The 23,012-nt window shown below is 42.5% G+C and overlaps 1 protein-coding gene across 7 annotated transcripts in view; it reads left to right on the forward strand.

Moving 5' to 3' along the window:
• Positions 1–23,012, forward strand: part of MRTFB (myocardin related transcription factor B) — a 108,300-nt gene that overhangs the window by 53,396 nt on the left and 31,892 nt on the right. For 5 of the 7 annotated variants that reach the window (XM_075436116.1, XM_075436115.1, XM_075436121.1 and 2 more), the window contains exon 4: positions 21,064–21,129. In XM_075436116.1, the coding sequence (XP_075292231.1) occupies positions 21,064–21,129 (66 nt within the window). Of the gene's footprint in view, positions 1–6,547; positions 6,835–21,063; positions 21,130–23,012 lie in introns of those variants that run through there. The other 2 variants (XM_075436119.1, XM_075436120.1) reach the window with 1 other exon arrangement.

The following is a 23,012-nucleotide window of genomic DNA, read 5'->3' on the forward strand; positions in this document are numbered from 1 at the left end:
GAAAAAATGTCTTTTAACATGTGGATTCTTTTGGTTTCCCTGTAAATATTAGAATGTTGTCTTATCTGTTATGAGGTGAGAGAGCAAACTGAGTAGGTACTAGTTTCCCAGTAATTCTGTCTTTGTCATTGGTACTGCCAGTTCCCACAATCCTAGCATTCCCAGGGCATCAGTCAGTGTCTACAAGGAACAATTTTCAAATATTAAAGCATGTGAAAAGACATACAGGCCAAAACTCAGAGCTCTCTAGGGACTGTGACCTCTTAAATGGAATATATTCTGACATTTTCACAGGCTACATGAAAGAATTCCAACAGGGTCATTCCATTTGGTAAACTTCTAAACAAACATTCCGTCATTTTAGTTTGATTTATAGATTTATTTGGTTTTTTAATTATCTGCTTATTGTGAAGAGATTAACATTGGAGACATGACCTGTGACTGACTCAATTTAAGGCATCTGGTATATATGAAAAGATCCTGTTAGAGGGCTCGGCATTTGAGTGATTACAGGAGATATGGAAAGTATGTTTTCCTTTAAAGAGATCTCTTGATCAAACTGTCTTATTCTGACTTTTTTTCCCTGAAATTCCTTGTGGATAACTAAATGCGTGGCTGGAAAAGAATGTTGAGTTAATTTTAAATTCCACAGTTTAATTGTTTTCAATTGTTAGAACTAAATCCTAGCTGCATATGTTATTGTTGAAATGTTAGCTTGTGATCCAGGCACTACAAGAAGGTAACGTGCAAACAGAACTGGCAGTTGGTGTGCAGTACTTAGTACACGAGCCTTTTGCAAATCATAGGTAGCATGATGGGTGACCAGATATTGTCCTTTAAAAATTATATATATATGTGCAGTTAAACATATATATGCACTTTAACATATATAAAATATATTTTTATGTATTTTTTATACAAACTTTAAAAATATTTATTTAGATGCCTATATGGGCAAGGCTGAAATATAGGGAATCTTCATTTAAACAGTGAACACTGCCAAAATATGTCCTCCCTTAAAAGGAATTTGTACAGGTTTTAGTGGAAGAAGAGAAGGAGAACATGCAGACTTACAAATTTGATATCACTGTAAGTGTTTGAGATTTTTCTGGGCAGGGTAACTGAGGTAGATGGTGACCATAATTTGGATTGTTTGGGTCTTTGCTATCATGGTGGTGGAGAATATAGGCAGAAGTCTCCAGTCCTTCCGAGGTAATTCCTTAGTCACAGTGTAGTACACAATCCTATTTCAAAAATTACTCATATTTTTCATTTGGCTTTTTGAAAAAAAAAATAGAAAGATACGCTTGATGTTTTACTAGCAAAAGAATATGGAGATGAGAGACTGGAATGTTTTGAGGTTTGTATAGTTCTCTTCAATACAAGCGTAAGACTGTGAGACTTACTGCCGAGTTGTTTGACAAGTGTCTTAAGTGTTCAAAGCAAAGAACTTATGTGCTGGTGCAGAAGAAAAATAAGTGGTTTTTTGTAACAAAACAAAAGGCAGAGTAGAAATCTGCTGCAAGTGGCAGTTGGGGAGGGGGGTGGGAAGGGGAGCAAGCAAAAAAATTCCCAAAGCAAAAACCGTTAACAGTTTGAGGTAGCGTTCTTTTTAAAGAAGTAATAGAATAAATTATAACAGGGTTTATTTAAATGAATGTTTTAGTTTGTGTAGTCAGAGCACTATTTTCCTATGTGAAGAAATTATTACATAATGGTAAACAACGGGATTATCCTGACTCGACAATAAAGGACCAAGAAATTCCTCAAGGTGTGCATAAAGCCAAGATGAAATAAATGTTTACGTAATTAAGCTTTTTTCCCCACTTCATAATCTTGTGGTAGTGAAATAGATTAACTGCCTAAGGCTGTTCTATATTTTTTTTTTGTCTAGAGTTTAAATTCATCTGTAGGTTTTGTTGGTTTTTTTTGTGGGATTGCAGAGGAATGAGCTCCATACGATGTGAAGAGTTGGAATGTACTGTTAAAGCAATTGTTGCGTAGTTACGTCATGTTTAATGAGGTGGTGAAGTTGCCGGCAGCTGATGATCTCCCTCACCGGATCACTGATGCTTACCCAGATAACGGGTCTATTCTGCGTGGCAGACGGGCAGGCACTGGGGAGGGTGCAGTGGTGCTGCCTTGGTTCCTCCTGCGCATTGTCGCTTTGTTGAGCACTTCCTCCCTTTAAATAACGCTTTTTCTGTAGGCTGGAGGTTGGCAGAGACAGAGAAAGTCTGTGTTGCAGGAGGGTGGGAAAGAAAGACATTGATTACCTTAGTTAAAAAGCAAACAAATGTTTATGAAGAACTCGTGGGATACATTGCTGTCACATGAGATGGTACTGGATTTTGGTTTATGGAACTGACAGGAATGTTCCGCTCTGAAGCCTGTTTTCTTCGTTCCACCCAATTGTATACAGTATATGCAACATAAATGAATCAAAATTAAAATGAGAGGTACTTCTACCCTCTGAAGATGATGGGAATTCCAACAGATTTAGTTTTTACTGAAACGAAAATCTTGTTGTGCATCTTCAGTTTCTAGTTTTGATACGCTGATGCTGTTTGTAAATGGTTTTAAACTTGTAATTGATAGATACAGTGTGCACTGCTGAACATCATCTTTTAGCTGAAGGAGATACATTTTGTTCTTTGATACAAACCAGTGTTTCAGCCACAGTTCTGTTTCTAGCTCATTAGAGGTTTCTGTATGATCCTCAGTGTCATTTAGCTATCTGTACTGTTAAAAACAGCGCTTTGGGCACAGTACATGTTCACATCAGAGAGGTTACACATCCGATATTTACTCTGGAAAAGAGTAGTGCTCTTTCCTTTATTACAAAACCTCCTGTATTTAAGTACACAGTCAGCAGCAGAAAAACGAGAGGAAAATTTAGCGATTTGAAAAAGTTTTTTGGCCTGTTTTTTAATAGTGCCGTCAGTTTCAAATGACAATTTAAATTTCAGCTGCCCTTTAGAAACTGAACACAAAGCATTTCAAACTGAGCGGAGTTGAAAGATCCCAAGATTTTTTTGTATATATGTTATATTTCATGGGTTGTGTTCTATTTATTGTGTAACTGCTAAAATAAAGAAAAGGCTTTAAAGAGTAGACAAAGAACAAACAAGTTGCCGTTTTTTCATTGATACTTGTTCTGAAGGATTGTTTGTTATAGGGCAAAGTGGGTAATTTGAATGGGAAAGTATTAAGTTCCCACCATTGAAGTCTTTCACCAGTTCTTTTAAGACAAATGTGGAATTAGCATCCTTTAAAACCAACAGTGAAAGTAACTGCTGTACGAAGCAGTTTTTACACGTCAAAACAATGACCTTGAAGACAGATGTTGTCCAGACATAGGAGTTATGTTTAAAGTATTGGCATGGTGTTGGTGGCTGATGACAGGGCTTCGGCTGTGTTGCAAGAGCTAACAAAATTACTATCAGAGTTGGAAGAGCGTAAGTAAATCTGAGAAGCAGGTAATAGTGCTCTAGCAGCCAACGGTAAGAACGTACGTGAACCATTCTGGGAGAGTTACACATTTATTTTATTTAGCAGGGAAAAGAGAGCTTTTAGATGGCAGTTGGGTTGGCTGTTTGGGGATCACAAAGAGGCACGTCGGCTGGATTCCCGTGGGACCTGCTCGTGGCTGGAAGACACCTTTCAACAACTGACTACTGTTAGGTAGCAGGTGAATTTGGTACTTGAGCATGCTAACCAGCTAACAGCATTTCTGTTCCTTCAGTTCTAAGGGAGGGGAGAAAGTCACTCATAAAAACATGCGCTTTTCTGGTGTTGCGGTGCCGCAACTACAGCTTCCGAGCCGGCAGCTGGGAGCTGCCCCCGGGTGCCTGTGAAGCCGCCTCAGGATGTCAGGCTTTTCTAATACACATGTCGAGACATGGTGATGGTTTCTCCTTTGAAGCCTTATCACTAAAAACAGTAGAAAGATGTTGGTGATCAGTCAAATAACCGGTATATCCAAATTATTACTTGAGCTTGGGTTAATGTATATTCAAGGCTGCTGGGAAGACAAGGTGTGTTAGAATATGAGTCATTTTTGATGACGTGGGGGATGCCTGCATTCATTGTGCAGGGATTTAAGAGAAGCTGTTCCCTGGGCAGAATGTCCAGGTGTTCTCAATATTCACAGTATAACTGAACCTGAACCAAAACTATTTCTTCTTTCAAGGTATCTTTTCTTCCTCTCCAGTTGTTACATCTGCTCCCCACCCCAGCTGTTCAATGTCCTACAGCGTTTATTGGCGACTGCAGTATTTGGTTGTGTGGAAAGCATGCAACATCATTTTGACCATTCATCTCTCCTAGTCTGCACAAGAACTTAATCATTCTTATTTTCCATAAATTCTGATTCCTGCTTTTCTTCATAAAGTTATTTGCAAATTACTGTTGAGATTTTGATCAGACTTCTTAAAGGTGTTTTAAAATATTAATCTGTATGTTCACTTGCATTGAACTGGGAGGTGAATTTGCAGCAAAATACTAGGCTTAACTCCAAGCGGGTGAAGCATAAGCATACGCATTGCTGTAAATCCTGCTGTGGCGTGGGCACCCCTGAGGAAGGGGCGGAGTGGGCAGCAGGAGCTCTGTGCTGCTAAAGCCTGTCTTTCCAAACAGCGAGGCACGCTGACGGAGCTGCCGTGACCCAGCTGCTGTTGCTGTGACCCGGCGTTCCCTTGAGCGCTGGGCACTCGCCATTTAGAGATCGCGCTATCAGCAGACAGGTGTGGCAGAACTACCTTCAGAACTGGGTGTTCAGAGGAAAATGTGTTACCCCTTGGGTTCTTCAGTTACAGCCTTCCTTATTAGCGTGCGGATGTGTTTAAATTTCAAAATTTGTTGTTCTCTGAATCATTTGAAGTTGCTTCAGACCAAAGTACTGATTTTTCAGAAAATGTGTGAAGTGCACTGTACTCTTCCCATAAAACAATTTCTGCTGTTACCTGTTGTTGTACTGTTAGAGCGTAATTAGTCCATCCAAACCGTTAACTTCTCTGTTGGTGCAAGAAAAATGTAGAGTTATAATCTGGTATATCTGTAACTGTAAGATTCTGTGTATTGACTGTGTCAGGTTTTCATGTAAGTTTCTTAAGCAGTAGGTGTTTGTATTCTGGTTGTCTGTGTTTGCTTTGTGGTTTTTTTCCTTTTCCCCTAAAAGTGTGGAGTTGTTCAACAATAACTTTGTTTCTTATGCATAGTAAGTGTTCTGGCTACAGGCAGTGAGAAAGTTAGTTTGATTTATGACACAGTTCTTCCACAGTAACTTTTTTTTTCTTGTGTTCAGTAAAAATCACTGCAAAAGCAGATGTATTGGAATAGCCTATAATTTGTCTTTAAGCCAAATGTAATTTAAGCTGATAATTTTTCTACAAATGACGTGCAAACAGCGAATCTTTAGGCGGGGAGAGCTGCCTCAAATCGCTTGCACTGCGAGAGTTTTTCTTTTGCCTGTATTGTCGGCCCCTTAGATGTGCAGAACCTGGCACAGCCTGGTGCACGGGTCTCCCTCGGGTCGGCAGCTCTGTCAGGCGCGGGTCCCCCCTTCTCCGCGCCGCAGGAGGGCAGGGAGAGGCTCCGAGGCCGTGTGGCCACCGTGCTGGCCCGCGAGCGCGCTGCTGCCGGGAGCAGTCGGTGCTGGGCAGCTGCCTCCAAGAAGGATCCAGAGAGGCCGGATGAGTATGTCCTAGGTCCCACTCTTAAAAATTCCACATCAGGTCTTTGTGGTTGCGTATAGATCTTTTCAGATCTGATGCTGTAAAAGAGAAGGAACTGTTTTTCTGAGTGGAGATGTCCTTCATAGTTTCAGGAGGAAGGATTTGAAATGCGAAGTAGGGGTGTGGAAAATATGTATAATGATAGCATTTTTAGGGCAAAGGGAAGAGAACATGCACCTGCTAGAGTTACTTGTCGATACGTAGTGACTACTTAAAATTATCTCTGGTTTATTTTCTCCAAGCACGTGAAATGCAGCCTGGTCTGCTGTGCTCTCGTGGCCAATGCCAGATGATGAGAGCGGACCCCCTGCCCCAAAACCTTCCAGGTTGATGCCGAGGTGGCTGAGTGGCACGAGGTAAATGGGACGCGCTGGAGAGAGCAGCAGGTCGGACGCCGTGGGAGGAAATACTGCTGGGAGTAACGGCACGTGTGACTGCGACGCAAAAAGGAGAGTGACAGAACCCTCCATTGCTGGAGACTGCAAGGACCGCCAGGGAGGACGTGGAAATAATGGCTGCTTCTCCCGCCTCTCTCTGCTCGGTCCCGGCGGTGCCGCGGGGCTGGGCCGGGGGCGGCGGGCCTCGGGCTACCCCCGGCCGCCCCGCTCCTCGGCTGCCTGACTCACCCTCCGTCAGAGGGCTGCCCGCCGAGCCGCGCACGGAGCCGGGGATGGGCCGCGGGGGCGGGGGGGAGGGAGGTGGGGCTGGGAGCTCTGCCCGCTGGGCTGCGGGACGGCACGCCGGGCTGCCGGGGCGAGCTGCGGGACGGCACCTCGGGCTGCCGGGGCGAGCTGCGGGCCCCGAGCTGCAGGACGGCACCCCGCGCTGCCGGGGCCCCCGGGCTGCGGGCCCCGAGCTGCGGGCGGGATGGGCGCCATGGGCTGCGCCGCGGCCGCCCTGCGGGCTCGGTAGCGGCGGGGAGCGGTGTGCCGGTGTCTCTGGTGGCCGGTGCCGCTCTGAAGGGCTCTCACCATGATCGACAGCTCCAAGAAGCGGCGGCAGCGGCAGGGCTTTTCCGAGATCGTGCCGGCGGGCGGTGTGGAGTCGCTGAAGGAGAAGGCATGCCCTGAGGCGGGCGGCCAGAAGAGTCTGAAGGAAGGTCAGTCGCTTGCTGGTCGGGGGCAGAAGACGCAGAACTGCTGGGCAGATTCAGGTCACCTGCGCTTGGGGTGGCATGCTGTGTGTCAGGAGCAGTCTCTGTACATTAATCAGCTGTTCTTTGCCCTCTGAAAAATTTTTCTGAAAGCTAAATTTAGAATTTACCTGACACTATTGAATAACAAAGATAATAGCTTGATAGAGAAATTGTGGTACGAAGAAAAATGAGTGATGAAGTACTCTCTTCAGAGTAGCGTTTACTGCTGAATTCATGAAGTACTCTGAAATTGTCCGGTAAACAGTGCACAGGATGCTTCCAAATGTCACTATTGAAATAAATGTCATTAAATATGACACTATTGAAAATGAAACCCCACAAACCTTTAGTTTTAGATGCGGATTACGACCTCGTTTTCAACAGTGGTTTTGTCAGCTGTCTTTCTCTAGAATTCCCTTCTTCTCTCATAATTTAAATTAGATTTGACTCTGCTTTCTAGATTTTTAAAATCGTGTTATGTCTCCTTAAATGATTGTTTTTAGATCGTGCATTAAATTGATACAATGCACAAGCATTAGTTTGTAAAATAACAATAGTCTGAGGCTGTTTGGGACGTTATTTAAAGCTGGCGAGTGGTACTGTACCAGATTCATGGGAAGTAGTATTTGTTAGGCTGCAGCAGTCGTACTGCTGGGAGCTGGAAGCTGTCCTACTCCTTCAGGCTGGAGGGCTGCTTCTGCCGGCACGTGCCGAGGAGGAGGAGGCCTCGCGAGGTCAGCTGCCCACCCTGCGCAGAACAGTTCCTTAGCTGGGGTCTGTTGACATCCCAGGCGCTCTGCAGGGCAAGACTCAAACCCCAACTTCTGAATCAGAAGCAAACTGTGTCTGTAGTAGTCAAAATTCCTTCTTTCCTTTTCCAGCACTCTGCCTCGGCTTTCACTCCGTCTACCTCTGGGTTCTCTGGTCATGCAGAGATTTGTTCCTTGGTGTTGTGGCAAGGCTGCTGGTTTTCCTCCTTCTGCATTAGATCATGCCTTTCTCAGAATTTTGAATGCTGGGCTTGTTTGGAGGTTTTGTTTGTTTTTAAATTTGGATCTTAATAATGTTTAAAATAGCAAAAACCAGCCCATATTCGTTACTGAATTCAGTGTCAGTTTGTTTTAAAAAAGCCCTTTACCGAGCTCTAGGGTAGGGCTAGAGAAAAGACAGATTTTTGTAGAATACACTGGTACCAAAGATTTCATACTGACTGGAAAGATAGATGATAATAAATTGGGTGTTGACGCGTCCGGCTGTGGCTGAGAGCAGAGCAGTTCTGCTTCCTTTACAGCAGGAAAGTACCGATGGACAGGCAGTGACTGCGCAGCAGCTCCCCTCTGGGTGTTTGCCTTGCAGTTCCCGACAGGCCTGGTTAAACCCCGTGCCCCTGCTCACTGTGAAGCTCTGTGGGGCAGCGGGAACGAAGGAAGGTGGCGAGGGAGTTGAGAGGGACAGAGGAGGAAGCATGCTGTTGTGGGAAATGCTGTAGGAAAAAAACTCTGACTGATCTACGCTACCAAGAAATAAAGCGGAGAAAGACGTGACAAAAGTAGCATGGTGGGTAGTGTAGGTGGGCTAATAAGTAGCCACGGTAATCGTTATCTTCAGTCTTCTTTGAATATGTCAGTTATGTAGAAAGCCGATGAAAGAATGTACATTGCTACTCTGACAGACCATCATTACTGTAAAAACCTGGCAATTATGGGACACTCTTCCAGTCTAAATTCATGAATATTTTAGAGTTTAAATTATTCGGTGCATAAAAGAAGATATAATTGTTTTCCACAATCGCTATCTTTGCTTCCTTTTCTGTCTTTTAGTACTTGTTCTCCATTTTCACTTTTCCCCAGTGAATATTGCTTATCCTTTTCTAAGTTTGGCAGCCTAATAATTAAAATAACGAACCTCTTCTTGAGAATATGAACGGCTACAGGATCTCCTCTTCCAGCCTTTCCTCTTTCTGAAGCTTAGAAAAAGCAAACATTTTCTACTTTCTTGCAGTATATAGAATGAATTATTGAAAACATTGCAGATCTGCTTGATTCGCATCTACTGAGACTAAAACGGAGCTTGACCTTTTCCGTTTGTAATGTTATGAAATACCTAGTTCAAGTATTTTGTAGATTTAAAAAAAAATTCAGTTGCAGTTGTTAATTTCATCCTGCTTGAATAACACTATAAATGACATTAAAACACTTCTTATTTTATGGAACAGTATATTCTAAATTTCCTTGTGGCATTCTGTCTGTCCCGTCCCCCCCCCTTTTTTTTTGTTAGGACACAGAAATACTTATGAATACCATCTGTGAACGGTGCAAAAATTGAAAAGGTAGTTCTGTTGGCAAAGCCAGATGAAGTACGTAGAGGTGAATTAGTTCAGGAGGTGCTACCACCTTTGCTTCATGATCTGGTTTGCACAGGTTTGATAAATCTAAAAATCCTGAGATAGTACAGGGCGCTCATTTCAGCGGTGAGTACCTTAGGAGAATCGTTAGGTGGGATTCTTTTTGCGCCGTGTTTTTCTTGTATTAATCTGAGCTTCAAAGTTACCAGTTGCCTGCAGGTTACCCTAAGGCAAAAAAACTAACCAGGAAGGAAATTCTGTTTCCACTTTGAAACCCTGTTTCTTTCCTGGATTTGTATTGCTTTTACATTTTACTGGTTTGTGAGGAGCTGGATACTGGCAAGTTCTAGGAACAGAATACAGGGTGGGAGGAGTGAAGCACGGGGATTTCTCAGGTGCTTGCTGGAAATGTCTTCCTGCCGTCTGGTTAACAGATTACCAGATTTAGTCAGGAAGGATTTCTTCCCTTCCTCCCTTGCTAGCAAATCAATATTGCATGAGGATTGTTGATTTAACAGACTTCCTGCTGTTGCTGGCATGTTGATACTCTTGACCTCTGCCACTCTCCTGCGGCGGCATCTTGGACTTAAGGACTCTGCTGTTGGTTTGCTGGTTTTGGTTTGTTTTGTTTAAAAAAAAAATAAAAGAAGCTTTAAGTCTTGTTATATGGTGTTTGAGGTGTTTTTATGACCCATTGTCAGTGGCAGTTGACAGGTATATATCAGGTATATTTCTTGAGACACAGGTAATGAGAAAAATAATGAAAAAAGTGTTATTCCTGATGTCTTAGTTGATAAAGGAAGCGCTATAAATTCAGCGTACGGATCCTGTGAGGCTGTGTTAAAATTCTTGACTTTATGTATCTACCATAAACAGTCTCTTTAATGACAGTGGAATAATTGTGTGTCTTACAAGTAAATCAGCACTTGTTCTGCAAAGTTTTCTTCTTCAGTGTAGCACTTAATAATAAATATGTGGTAATGCCATTATAATAAACACGTGCTTCAATACTTTGAAAACCAAGGCCACAGTGTATTAATTTGACTCTGTATGTAATCTGTATACAATTAGAGGATACAGTCGCTAAGCAGGAGTTCTAAGGAAACTTGCTGTGGCAACTACAAGATGTGTTAAAGGTTTTTTACGAGGTTGGGATTAAGGCTGCTGCTGCCAGCGGTAGCTGTTGTCCCGTCCAGCCCTACCCTGCTCTCTGCCAGCCTGTTTCTTGGGTCGGCGTTGGTCATCGTGCAAGCCTGAGGTGAGCAGGGTGTGAGGACAGGCCCCCCCGTCTCAGCGGTGGTGGTCCTTGGGCAGAGCAGCGCGCTGACCGGACCGGCTGCCCCTTTGCCAGCATTGGTGCAGCAGGAGCGGCCGGACTACGGGGGAGGAGGAGACCCTTGTCTCTCCGCAGTGAGCCGGTCTGAGAGCACGTGAAGGTGTGAAACCGCGCTCCGAACCACTGTCTGTTCTGTTGCTGTGCTGGAGGCTGCTGCTCTCACAGAGCATCCAACAAAATGTGTATTTACCTCAGCCGTTGTAATGCAGAGCCCTCCGTACTGCAGTGACGTGGCTGGCCTGGTGAGCAGTCGGACTCGCCCCTGAGCAGGCATCTGCAGAAACCTGCTGGGGTTGTCTACATAGTCTACACTGCCATCGCTTACATCCCACTTTGCAGTTGGGCATCTCAGTGTAAACCCACCTTCCTTGGTGTTTTGAAGTAGTGCGTGATCTCGTGAGTTGGAGGATCTGCGTGGGTATGCGTTGTGTTTGCTGCCCCTGCTGTGCCTGGGAGAGGCATGGGAGAGTGGAGGTAGTACCGTCTGGAGGGGGCTCGGCTGGAAATCGCCCCTCATCGTTCAGTGTAATATACTCCAAATTATCACAGAGCAAGTCTGTGGCAGATGTAGAATTTACACCCAAGTTTCATGAGTCCTTTGGCAGAACACTTCTTGGCTGATAGTAGTATTTGAGGAAACACAAATTATTTAAAAAAAAAATCAGAAGACCATACTAAACAGAGGAACACTTGCAGATTTAGAAAATGTGATTATTGTTAATATACTTAAGGTATGCAATTTTACAGAATACTTGAAATGTAAGCTTTAGTTTATTCAGACTTTCCACCCAAGATGGTAGTCATTTTTCTCATTCTAAAGATTTAAACAGAGTTGTGAAAAGTATAGATTCTGCTTTTCACATGGACACGCGTGTGTATATATTCATCCCAGCAGAAGTTGTGGTAATTTGTTTGGAGGTTTGTGTATGTTCTGGCTTGTTTCTAAGCAACGCGTTCCATAGCAATAGGACACAATACAGGTTGTCCTATATCCAAGTCATTTAAGCTTCTCAGCTGATGATATTGTTATGCTTTACATTTTTGTTTTAAATGTTAAGTTTACATTTAGCTATCATTCCCATCTAGCTTTTCGTTTTCTACTTTCATTTTGATGATGTTACTTCTGGAAACAGTTACGTGTATGTTATTACTGGCTTACAGACAAAAGCTTTAAATCTCAGTGGTATAACTGAAACGATTTGGAGGTCCTGCAGGGTTTCCCTCTGGAATTCTGAAGAAATTATGTGAAATGGCCCTCGGTAGTCTCCGCTTACATACTTTACATTTATCTAGAACATTTCTAAGCTGAAATGAAAGCAGGACTGAATAATTGCTTGAGAAGACTATGTATCAGAGGCTGTTTCACTTTTCTTAATTGCTTTGGATGTAGTCTTAGCAGAAAAATCACACATGCAATAATGGAAAAAAGAACATTAAAAGTGTATAAAAATAAGGAAGGATTTTTTTTTTATAAAGACAAGTAAAAACAAGTAAAATATTTTCTTTTTTTAAAGTTGTACCCTGGCATACATGACAGTTTTGAAGTCTGAACCCAAGATAACATATTCACTTCTGTTCAGATGCCGTCTGATTTCTTTAATGATGAATTGTTTTTGTTTTAAAACTGAGAATATTTAACATACTGTATCACCACCTTCAGGCTGATGGGAGGCAAGTACCACAATTTAAAATGCTATACAACTTATTTAGAATCACTTCAGACAAGTTGTGGGTAGCTAAATATTTTCATGGCTTTTCCCCCTCCCTCCTTCCTTCCTTTGACTTGCCATGTAAATGAGAAGAATGCTACTTTACCACATGTCTGACTCTGGACACGTGTGAAATGAGTAATGCCAGGTGCAAACTAGCTACCATATTCCATAACCTTCCTGAAATGTGTGCCTTGCATGGCACCTGCCCAGTCTTCTACTTACTGCACAAAACATTCTCTTTATTACTTTTTTAGTTTCATTCACAGAACAAGTATTAGTTGAAAAGATCAACCATTTTTGTCTCAATAAAGCATTTAATTAATTATAGAGTACAACACTTACAGAGTTGAGGGGGAAACAGTCATGACTTGGAAGAAAGCAAAGCATCTATCTCTGGAAAATGAGTTTAGTGTGAATGATGCTGTTTAGAAAATGCCTTGTAAGCTTCGAAGTCCAAGCAGGTGGAGTTAGGGGGTGCAAGGGCAACAGCTGAGAGAGGCACAGGGTGAAGTACTTAGTTTCTGCAATTCCGTAGCTGTTGCCCTGTGCTGTGAGGTTGGTCTGGAATTCTGGTACAGAGCTGATGCTTAGAGCACTCATATAGTCCGCCTACCATCTGATAAAATACTCTCTTCTACTTTACTGCCGCGCCGCTGTTTATGTGCTTGCATTAGCGTTGTGGTCCTGAGGCCGACCAGCCAGTTATCCATTACTTCAGATGAGAATACAGCAGAACCGTTCATCTGCAGCAGTGCTTTGTTCCCTGCCGCTGCGACGTCTGCCGTTATCGGCTGTCGCTCTGTGCTTCAGCCTCAGCGTGTTGGAGACCTTGACTGCGTGAAAGCTGTTTTAAGCAGGCAGAGAGAAATGGAGGCGTTCTGGGTAACAGCTTTTAAAGTAAAGGAACCGGCCCGCTTTCCAGCACGGCTGTTTCCATGGCAGCCAGCTAGCAGCCTGCACTGGAGTACTTCCTGCTCTTGGAAATTTCCAAGGGACTATGCAGGAATGTTGGATATTACATTTTCCCATTTGTACTGGCAATTTTAAGGGCTTAAATAGCTAATATTCACTGGATTTTAACTTTGGAATAAATAGTGACATGATTACATACAGAACATAAAAAAATCCTGATGCGTTATTTTTCTTCGTGCTGTCATTTGTAAGAACTGTATGCTGTCTAACGAACCCCTTCTCAGTGGTTTAGTGTCTCTCTCATTTGTGTAACTATTAAATGTTGCTGTTTCATAGTACCTTCTGCAAGAAGAGAAATTTTAAATTTGATTCTAAATTAATAGGGTATGTAATTAACTGTGTTAGATGTGGAATTATTAGTGCTGGAACTGTGCACAGTATGAGCTCTGTTTTTTTTCAAGACAAGCAGCAGTGGTGAAAGCTCGTCAATCAGTGTAGATAGCATTGTTCCTGCAGGACAACTATCAATTTATTTTTGGCCTCTTCACATTCCAGTGCTTGTGATGATATCGCACTACTTTGAGGCATGTTTTCCGTAGGATACGTATTACAGATTTGTAACAGAAATCACTTACTCAACTTTGATAATAGCTGTTTGTTCTAAGTGATGTAATAATACACTTTATTTTCACTTATTCTGCCATTCACGTGGAGTAAGACCTGACGGGACTGCTCCACGTTCCCTGCCTGTCAAAGACTTGCACAGAACGTGATGTGTACTTGCTTCGGTGCCCATTTGTGCCAGCTGCCTTGCATTCAAACCCGCATGGCGCTTCAGCAAGCTAGTGAGCATCTGCTTGGCTTGGTTACTCTTAATCCTTACGCCCCTTTAGGGCATAGCGTATGTGAACCTGAACAGTACTCACAGTTTGAAAACAGAGGCCATTAGCTTTATAAAAATTACTGCTATATAGAAATACATTTCAAAATAATAAAGTGTGTTGGTTAACAGATAACCTCTCCTTTGTGTACCGTCTCATCTCCATTCCCTTGCATATAAAAGCTTTGATTCCTAACGCTGGAAGAAACTGTGAGAGTGGAAGCACTGGTCTCTGGCACTTGGTTTTTTCAGGTGGTGGAAAATCTCTACTACCAGTGATGTCAGAAGACTTGTGCTGGCTTCAGGAGAGGCAGATAAGCAGATGCACTTATTGCGAGGAGGGATTATGCCTTTTGGTTTTGTCAGTAAATATTAAAATAAGCTGTCTAAAATTTAATGAGCATTTCACTGACTGAAGAAAACACATGGAAATTTTGGAATCTCTTCACCTGGTGTTAAAGTGTTAATCTTAAAATCACACACTGACTTGAAAACAAAACAAAAAATACCTTCCCTTCCCCTTCAGTCAAAACAGGAGTTTGACCGACACCTCTTTGTGCGTGGCTTTTATTCAGAAGCATGCAAAGACAATTTTTTAGAGTTGCAGTGGTGCAAAGGGGGATTCTTGCCAGAGAATGAGAAGTGCAAAATATTTGTGCCATCTTCTAGCAAGTAGATTTGCTCAGTGGTGTTAACATGGCCCTTCTTTTGCACATACGCTTCAAATATGAGAAACAGTATTACTGACGTGAATAGTGTATTTACATATCTAAACTTTCATCAATTCTGGGCCCATATTTCAGAGGTCATCTTCTATGGTTTTAGATGTTATGCAAGTAACTGCCTGGTTTTAAAAGTGTAAAAGTGAGAGGTAAGCTATCGGGCAACAAACTGAATGGTTTTACCTTGATAAGAACAATCTGTTCAAGGCAGGGTTCGAGTGAGTGCCACCCCGCGGGGAACTTTGCTTTGTAGTACCTCATGTCTTTTGAATTCTTCTTTCCCCACATTCCACACTGATTTGTCTGTAAATGGTTCTATGTAATAAAGAGGGAAAAAACAAATCAAACCAAACCACCAGCCCCTCTCTGCCGCCCCCCCCCCCCCAACACTAGAACAAATAGTACAGTATAATAACTTTGGCTAATGCCTCAGTGGTTTTTAGATTTTTTTGGGGAGCTGTGTTGTCCTATCGCATCCATCCTTATAAGATTTACCTCAGTGTGCATTACTGACAGTTCTAGAAATCTCTTGCTATATGGATTTCTACATACATGGTAAGACAAGTGTGTATTAGATTAAATTACATTAGATTTAAACCAACCTGCATTCTATTCTATAGAGAGTTTCTCACTGAAATAAATCAGCAATTCTTTGCCAAAAGTGCAAATCTGTGCTCTATTCTCTCATCGTTCGTTCTTGTCTCTGAAGATAATTTCATCGCATTTCCTTATTGAAAACTTGTGGTTTTGTTTCCATGACTCCTATCTTCGTATCTTTCTGGCTGTTCTTGGAGCTGCTTTTTGTGGGTCCCCATTTCCTTGGGAGCTTTTCACAAACGGCATTCCTGTTCCCTTCCTTTGTACCCACTGCAGGTCCATCGCCAGTACGAAGACATAGGTCTGTCGGTGACGGGTTTCTGCACAGCTGTAGGGCTCAGGCTGTCTGACTGCAGTGGCAATAGAAAGGTCGCTGCTGGCCGTAGTATGGCCCTCTGCTCTGAAGCACAGACCTGTGAGCCGAATATCCTCCGTGACTAGATGTAGCTGTGCAGCTCAGGCACAGATGTTACAGTTCTTCCTTAGAAACATCTCTGCTTTTTACTGTCTGTTGCTGTGGGGGCTAAAAGTATTTTAGGTCTTTATGTCTTTAATTGAGATATAAATAATAGCTTTCTCCCAATCTGTCTGCTTTGGAAAAGCAAAAGGTGTTTTCAGCTTTTTAAAATAATATATTTAGGGGTTTCATGCACTTCCTTTTTTTTTTTTTTAATCATGCGTTCAACTGCTCAAAAAGTCAGACACCAAACTTTTTTTGTTTAACCTTCTCAATGTTAGAGTTGTTTGCAAAAGCAAATATCTGGTTTTCATCTGACTTAGTTTCTGTTTAACGTCCTTGCTCTGGCCAGGTCAAAATCTTCAATGATTGTCTTTTTGTACCATCTTTCTAACTTTGAGTCATCTCTTCTTTCATATTCCCCCTGCAGTGCTTCCCTATTAGTTGTGCTACAGACTGTCCTTGCTTTAAGAGATCTTTTTGTAAGATATAAGTTCCTGAGATTTATTTAGTAAGTGAATAACTGCATGTTCTATATATTCTGTATCTCTTGTTTTTTTCAGTCCTCCCACAGTTTTTACGGCTTGTGCAAATACACATGGGACAGCTTCAAAATCATCCCTTACTTGCTTCGTGATGCCCAGTGTAGGTTAACAGATGATGGGTGGGCAAGCAGTGTTATGAGAGACAGTAACTGTTATATATCTATTTGCTAAAAAATGCTAAAGCTTCGCACCTGAGCGCATATGGTGTATGTGCAGGTACGTTCTTGCTGCTCTTCTCATCCTTCTGCTGTAGTCCACTGTGTATTCTCTTGTAAGATATATATTGTTTAGTCAGTTTTTACTCTTTCTGCAAAGCTTAAGCCAAATATCTGAATATAATTGAAGCCACAAATCATAGATGTACTACATTCATGAGAAACATAGCAGAGCTTCCCATCGTCGACATTTGGAATTAACGTTCATTAAAGAATTAGTTGAAGCCGGTTGGAAAATAAGAGATGTGCCTACATTCTTAACACTATTTTTTGCCGAATAGATTGATTGTGGTCTCCCTGCCCTGTTTCCTGGGTTAGTACAACCTGCCATGCCATGGCTGAGCAGCACTGGTTTTCAGGAGCCGGTATAAGTGGCATCAGCCACACAACCACACCTAGTGCCTGCACTGGGTGCGTTTCTGCGGCGGCGGTGCCTCCGTGGTGCAGGCTGCGTGTGCTGCCGGAGGGGGCATGGTCCTGCCCTGTCCTGGCATGCGTTACCCCGCTGGCATCAACGGGAGCTGCAGGACCAGCGTCGCGCCCCACGTCCATGCCGGTTCAGTGCTCCGAGTTCCTTCCGCGCTGGACACGCGCGTGGTCTGCTCCCAACACCTCGTCTTACTCGGGCTGTTGAGAGAGGGTTCGGAACGGGACCTTGACACAGAAACTTTGCGCTGGCTTTTGAGGAGTTCTTACTTGTGGAGTGGTTGGTTGGTGGGTTTGCAAGGGAAATTTGAGCAGCTGAGTGTATCTCAGGCAGACTCTAGTTTCTAAAGTATACCTTAGGGGAATACAGTGGTAGAAGTGTTGGAGTGCTTACTTACCTTACTGGTATTGGCGAAGTGTGGTGTGAGGCCTTCCTGAGTTTTTCCTCCCACAAACATGCCAATGAAAAGTTAAAATGCAATAATTGCTGAATGCTGAGCTGGTGGGCTGTGTTGCGACTGTCCAGTCCAACCGTAGGACCCAGCGTGAGCAGTGTCTGTCTTGGTGTAGTGGAAAGCCAAACAGCAGTCTGATCCTTTTCGTATGAAAGATGGAAAGCCTTGGTCTGAGAGTCATGTCAGTGTCCGGTCTGGATCTGGGAAAGCCAGATCTGTAGTTAATAAATAATAATTTTGTGATGAAACTCTGCCCCTTTAGATGTAATTTAACAGTTAAACTAATTTCTTAAAAAAACAGTCAAGCTGTTTTTTCCCGCACAGAGACTTTGCACATCACATTTGAGATTGCAGCGATACTAGTTTAGAATTTTAGACAAGGCTGATGAGATGAAGTACCTGTGGTCTGGAGTAGGTTGCACAGAGTAGGTGGTGTGTGCGCTTCCTACAAAATAATTTCCAGTTTGGCCAGCTGTCCAAATTGATGAGTTAGTGAGGGCTTTCAAATTGTTGTTAGCAACTCTGCAAACCAGTGTGATCTTCCTGTGGTGTGAAGGTCGACTGGAAAGCTGTTTAACTTTCCAGCTTCTGTTTGCTAATAATTGAAAGCACCGTACTAACAGTGCTGAGGTAGCCATAGCTGAGCCAGCTACACCTGCAGCATGGGGTTTATGATAATCTCAGCAAAAAAAGAAAATATGCGTTTTACTCAGCGTCTGAGTAAAACGCATATTAGAAATCAGAAATGTCACGTACTGCAAATGCATTTTCTCTTGATCGATGACTGGCCTATCGTGTGTTGGTAGACGACTCACATCAGTGATAACATTCCTGCGCCTGTTGTGGTGTTACCGGCATTCGCTTGTTGGTCCATTGCATTCCAGGTGATGGAGTTGAGACAAACCCTGAATCTGATCTGCTTCCTTTGTCTGATGACATGTATCAGCTTACCCTGGACACACCTGGTGTCGGAGCAGGTCATTGTTCTTGAAGGCCTTGAGCCTGAAATAGAGGCATATGTTTAAAACTGACCTGTAACTAGGAGAAAGACTTGGTAGACACATCTGCAGTGTGTTTAGCATTCCAAGACAGCCACATTTAAGTGTGGTGTGAATTTGGAACATATAGAGCTGTGTAGCATGGATGAGATTCCTGCCCAGAGAAGGACATGCTTTTCAGCCCTTTCCACGGCTCCCTAGTTGTGTAAAAGGAGGCATAGTTTGAGCAAAGAACAGAAGAAAGTCAAGTTTTAATCTGCTCAAGACCAAAACCATTGGGTCTGAAATACAGTAGTCTTGCCATGCTGTTTATAAATTGTCTCTCACGTCATTTGGATGGGTAAAACTTATTTAAGGTTTTTAAATGGATTGCTCATTTAGTTCTAAGACTGACTCTGAGCTTTTGTGATTTGGCAGTTGTAAGCAAGAGAATCCAAACCAGGAACACGCCAGGGTGTTTTGCTTTCCTGTTAGCGCTTTTCTCACCGCTTGGTGCTAGTGCGGTAGGGAGTTCTTAGCAGTAGCCCTGGTAGCTGAACATTGTATTATGGGCTTGAAGTGCATTTCCATCAAAATGTGCGTTTCTAGATGTGTTCTGTAGGAATGGGATAAGTCCCCACCCGATACGTTGTTTTAATTCATACTTACTTAGATAAAGCTTGTGGATTTTTGAAGTTGGATGTACAGTTGCATAACTGTGTGTTTGCACTCACTTGCTTTTGGGGGGGCAGATTAGACCAGCTGGACTTGGAAACGCAGGTGGGTTTCTGCAGAAAGGTTTGAACTTTCTCTGTGCGTGCTGTGCACTGACTGGGAGTGTGCGGCGGCCTGTACTGCGCTGCCACAGCCGGCCTCGGCAGCGCTGCCGAAAGGCGCATGGCGCAGCAGCACCGCCCGAGCTGGGTCGAGACTTCAGGCAGCACGAGTTCGCGTCTGCCAGGAAGAGACACCGTAAGAAGAGGTCACGGCTTACCTGGAGCCAAATGAAGTTAAGGAAGAACAAAAATAGATCGTTCAAACTGTTATAAAATAATTATTCAGTTAACTTTTTACAGTTATTTAATATTACTTGGAAAATACAATGCATTACTTAGAGCAGGTATTTTGAAGTTTCCAGAGGAGGAACTCAGTACATTTTGAATGACTTGCCATCAATTTACATTTTACTGTTGTTACTTCTGTATTCTCCCACCTCTGTCCTGTGTAATTCTTGTGTAACAGTGTTGTAAAGTCTGAACAGAACTGCCGTGGCACAGCCCTGCAATGTTTGTATTTAAATTCTTGGTGTTTGTGTGACACAAGAAAATAATGTCCTTGTTTTCAGGACTTGCTATTCCCGGTCTTAGTGCTTTAGCCAGCAGAGTATCCTTCCTGTACTGTAGAACAGGAAATAAGCTGGTTCCTTTTAAATTCTGAAAACAATGAACTTTGTCTTAGCCTGATTTTTCAGAAATTACATTCATTTTGATGTTTCGGACAATGCATTAGTTTGTTTTGCTTCCTTGTGAAATACAATGGGAACAGCGTGTCATAATCATACATCCGTAATAAGCTATCAAGGCAGAACTGAAGAATGTAAATATTACACCTTTAATGTGATTTTTTTCTTGACCAAGCATCTTGACCACCTCTTGTTCAAAAGATGAAATTTCGCATTAGGGTGATGGCTGTGTGTGTCTTAAGAAATATTGAAGCGCTATGATAAATTGATACAGAAACAAGGGGAAGGGAACAATAGAAGAAACAAACAACTACTTTTTTTACTTTTTTTTTCCCCCTAACATTTACAAGAAAGCCTTAATCTTGGAAAATAGGAGACCTTTATGTCCATGCTCTCCCCTAGGTTTTGTGCAGTTCCTGGTATACTATTCCATGTGTCACATTGGTTATTCTTACAGTAAGGTGAGAACTTCTGTAATTTTATTGAATGTAATGAAACATAAGAAGTTACTTCTGAAACTGTAAACAATTTTTCCAAATTTGACAGTGTTGGATTTACTTTGTCCTTGAAATAACTATGGTAACACATATCTCAATTAATTGGGAAAACAGCATTTTCTAATGTTCAGAGAGAGGATAAGGTCTGTTCCTGATTGTATCACTTCTTTGGTGTTTTTAAATAACTTCGCTTCAGTTTCTTGTGTGTCAGTAGGATGTATTTAAATGTACAGTAAGCCTTTATATATAGGCTGTATAATCATTGTGTATTGCAGGTTATGGTGTAAACTCTTTATACTGCACTGTGTTTCTTGAATCTATTAGTATTACAAGGGGGAAAAAATTCCTAGCTTTAGGTGTATACTTAGCACCTCTTACGAGGCCTGGCAGGTAGGAAAAGCGGAGGTATGCATGCAGTGCAGTCCCTTCATCCACTGTGACCAGAGAGCAGCAAACTCCAGTGTAACTAGGGATTAACTGTGTAGATAGCAGTTGATCCTTACTGGTAGCTGTCTCAGAGGTTATCGTCAGGTCAGAATACATGTAGAAAAAGTATTTCTAAAGTTGGGGTACTTGGTATCTTTTGAATGTTTTTTTTGTACATTCAGAGGGGTAGTGTGCTTGCGTATGAACCAGTGATTGTTTTCTCTTGTCAGTGCTTCAGCTGAGGCTACAGCAGAGACGGACACGAGAACAGCTGGTGGACCAGGGCATCATGCCGCGTAAGACTTGTGTTATTTCTAGTATTTGTATTACTGTACTGTATTAATTGTGGACTGAACGTATAAAATAATGAAGAGAAGCATTTCTGTGAGAATCATTAAAAGTAACTTTATAATTTGAAAAGACTTGTGGGATCCTTTTGGTAATCTAGGTGAGTATGAAGTAAATTCATCATGCTCAGCTAGCGTTTCAGTTTAAACAGCCATTGTGAGGAAAATGCAAGGATTTGCAGACATAGTCTGATTCTCCTTTTATTTTCTCTCTTTAAATTATGACAAACATTACTGGAATAAACTGAGTTATATAAATGAGTGGACATCAATGACAAAGCCAGCAGTCTTTGACGAGTAGGATGGCAAGGGCTGCTATAGAAAAACCAAGGACACACAGAAGTATTGACTTGTGTGCCCACAGCCATGTCTTTGCCGAATCTTGCATGCTGTGGTGTTCAGGACACGAGGCAGTGGTTAGACTGGGCACCGCGCACTGGACCATGTGACCTAATGCAGAAGCTTCTGTGCCTGGGCCTCTCTTTCTGAGTACGAATACCTTTCCAAGGATGAGGGAAGAGGCCTTGGGGTTTTGGGGGGGGACTTTTTCAGAGAATTGTTTTGGGTTTAGACCATTTTTTCCCAGTTGTCAGAAGTTCCTGATCAACTTACACATCTGCTAAACTCAAAAGTAGTGTAAGAGTTTTGTATTCTCTTCCAAAACAAAGGTTGTATTGTGGTAAAGATTCAATGAATGCCTTCAGATCCTGTCTTTGGAAGAGTGAAGATGCTGCTCATCACCTTAGTGTGAAGTGTCCGACTGAGGCAGCAGCATCACCAAGTGCATCAATACAGCTGGAGATGTGTTCATGATTGCGGGAGTCTGTAATGCTGAGCTGCTGAGTCTTTGGCCCCGCTACCTGCCATCTGTGACAGCTATGCGAGAAGTTACCAGTTCTTCAGTAAACCGTTTTTGTCTCTAGCTCTGTTCAACCACTGGAATTTAACTGCAGATCATACTGCTTTGACAGGCAAAGAATGTTTGTAAATTTGGATATCTGTTACATTTGTAGGCCTGAACTCACAGCACTTGTACTTTGAAAACAAGTAATTGGCATGCCTTATGCAGTTACACTTTATTGCCAGAGTCCATTTTTTCCTTTATTGATTCCAGTCTGTTAGAGATGATGGTTGCTTCAGCAGCTGCACTTACAACACCTAAAATCAATTCAGGAATCACAAGAAGCTCCTCCTGAATACGGGTATTTAGTGGCCTAGAATTCAGCGGCAGTTAACTCTTTCCGTAGAGATGTTTTGGTGCTCCTCTGCTTGGGCTCCCAATGACTATGCTGATTGTTTAGTAGCACATCTTCTGACTTGTTTTGGACATCAGCCTGGCCTCAGAATGAGGGGTGCACAGAAAATATCCAGAATCCCTGCGTGGACAGTGTGGGATGAAACTGGGCTCGAGATAAGAGAACCCAGCTTTCAGAAGATTCAACTATGAAAAGTGATTTTTCTTAAAAAAAACAAAACCCCCAGGCATTGAAAACATAAAACTTATGTGAAGTTATTACAAATAGCCCCATGGGCACTGGTGAATTCAAGCTGGAAAGCACGGTATCTTAAAGCTAATCTCCTCTTGAAGGTTTCTGAGTACGCAGTAGACTTCAGATTGCTTTGCTAAAGCATGTTCACCTTCCCAGATGTGTGATATTGATTATCATCAGGGATGGAATGATCTGTTTCTTTTTGAGTAAAACCTGGGAAAAATCTTCTAAACTGTCAAAAAGCGTGAAAGATTTTGTTCTGCAGTATCTTTCCTCTGCCAAAAGTGTGGCAAAGGGGATGGGTTATGTCTGCTGCCATTTCACTTCCTTTCAACAACCCAA

The sequence above is a fragment of the Opisthocomus hoazin genome, chromosome 15, assembly GCF_030867145.1.
Source record: "Opisthocomus hoazin isolate bOpiHoa1 chromosome 15, bOpiHoa1.hap1, whole genome shotgun sequence".
Taxonomy (NCBI): domain Eukaryota; kingdom Metazoa; phylum Chordata; class Aves; order Opisthocomiformes; family Opisthocomidae; genus Opisthocomus; species Opisthocomus hoazin.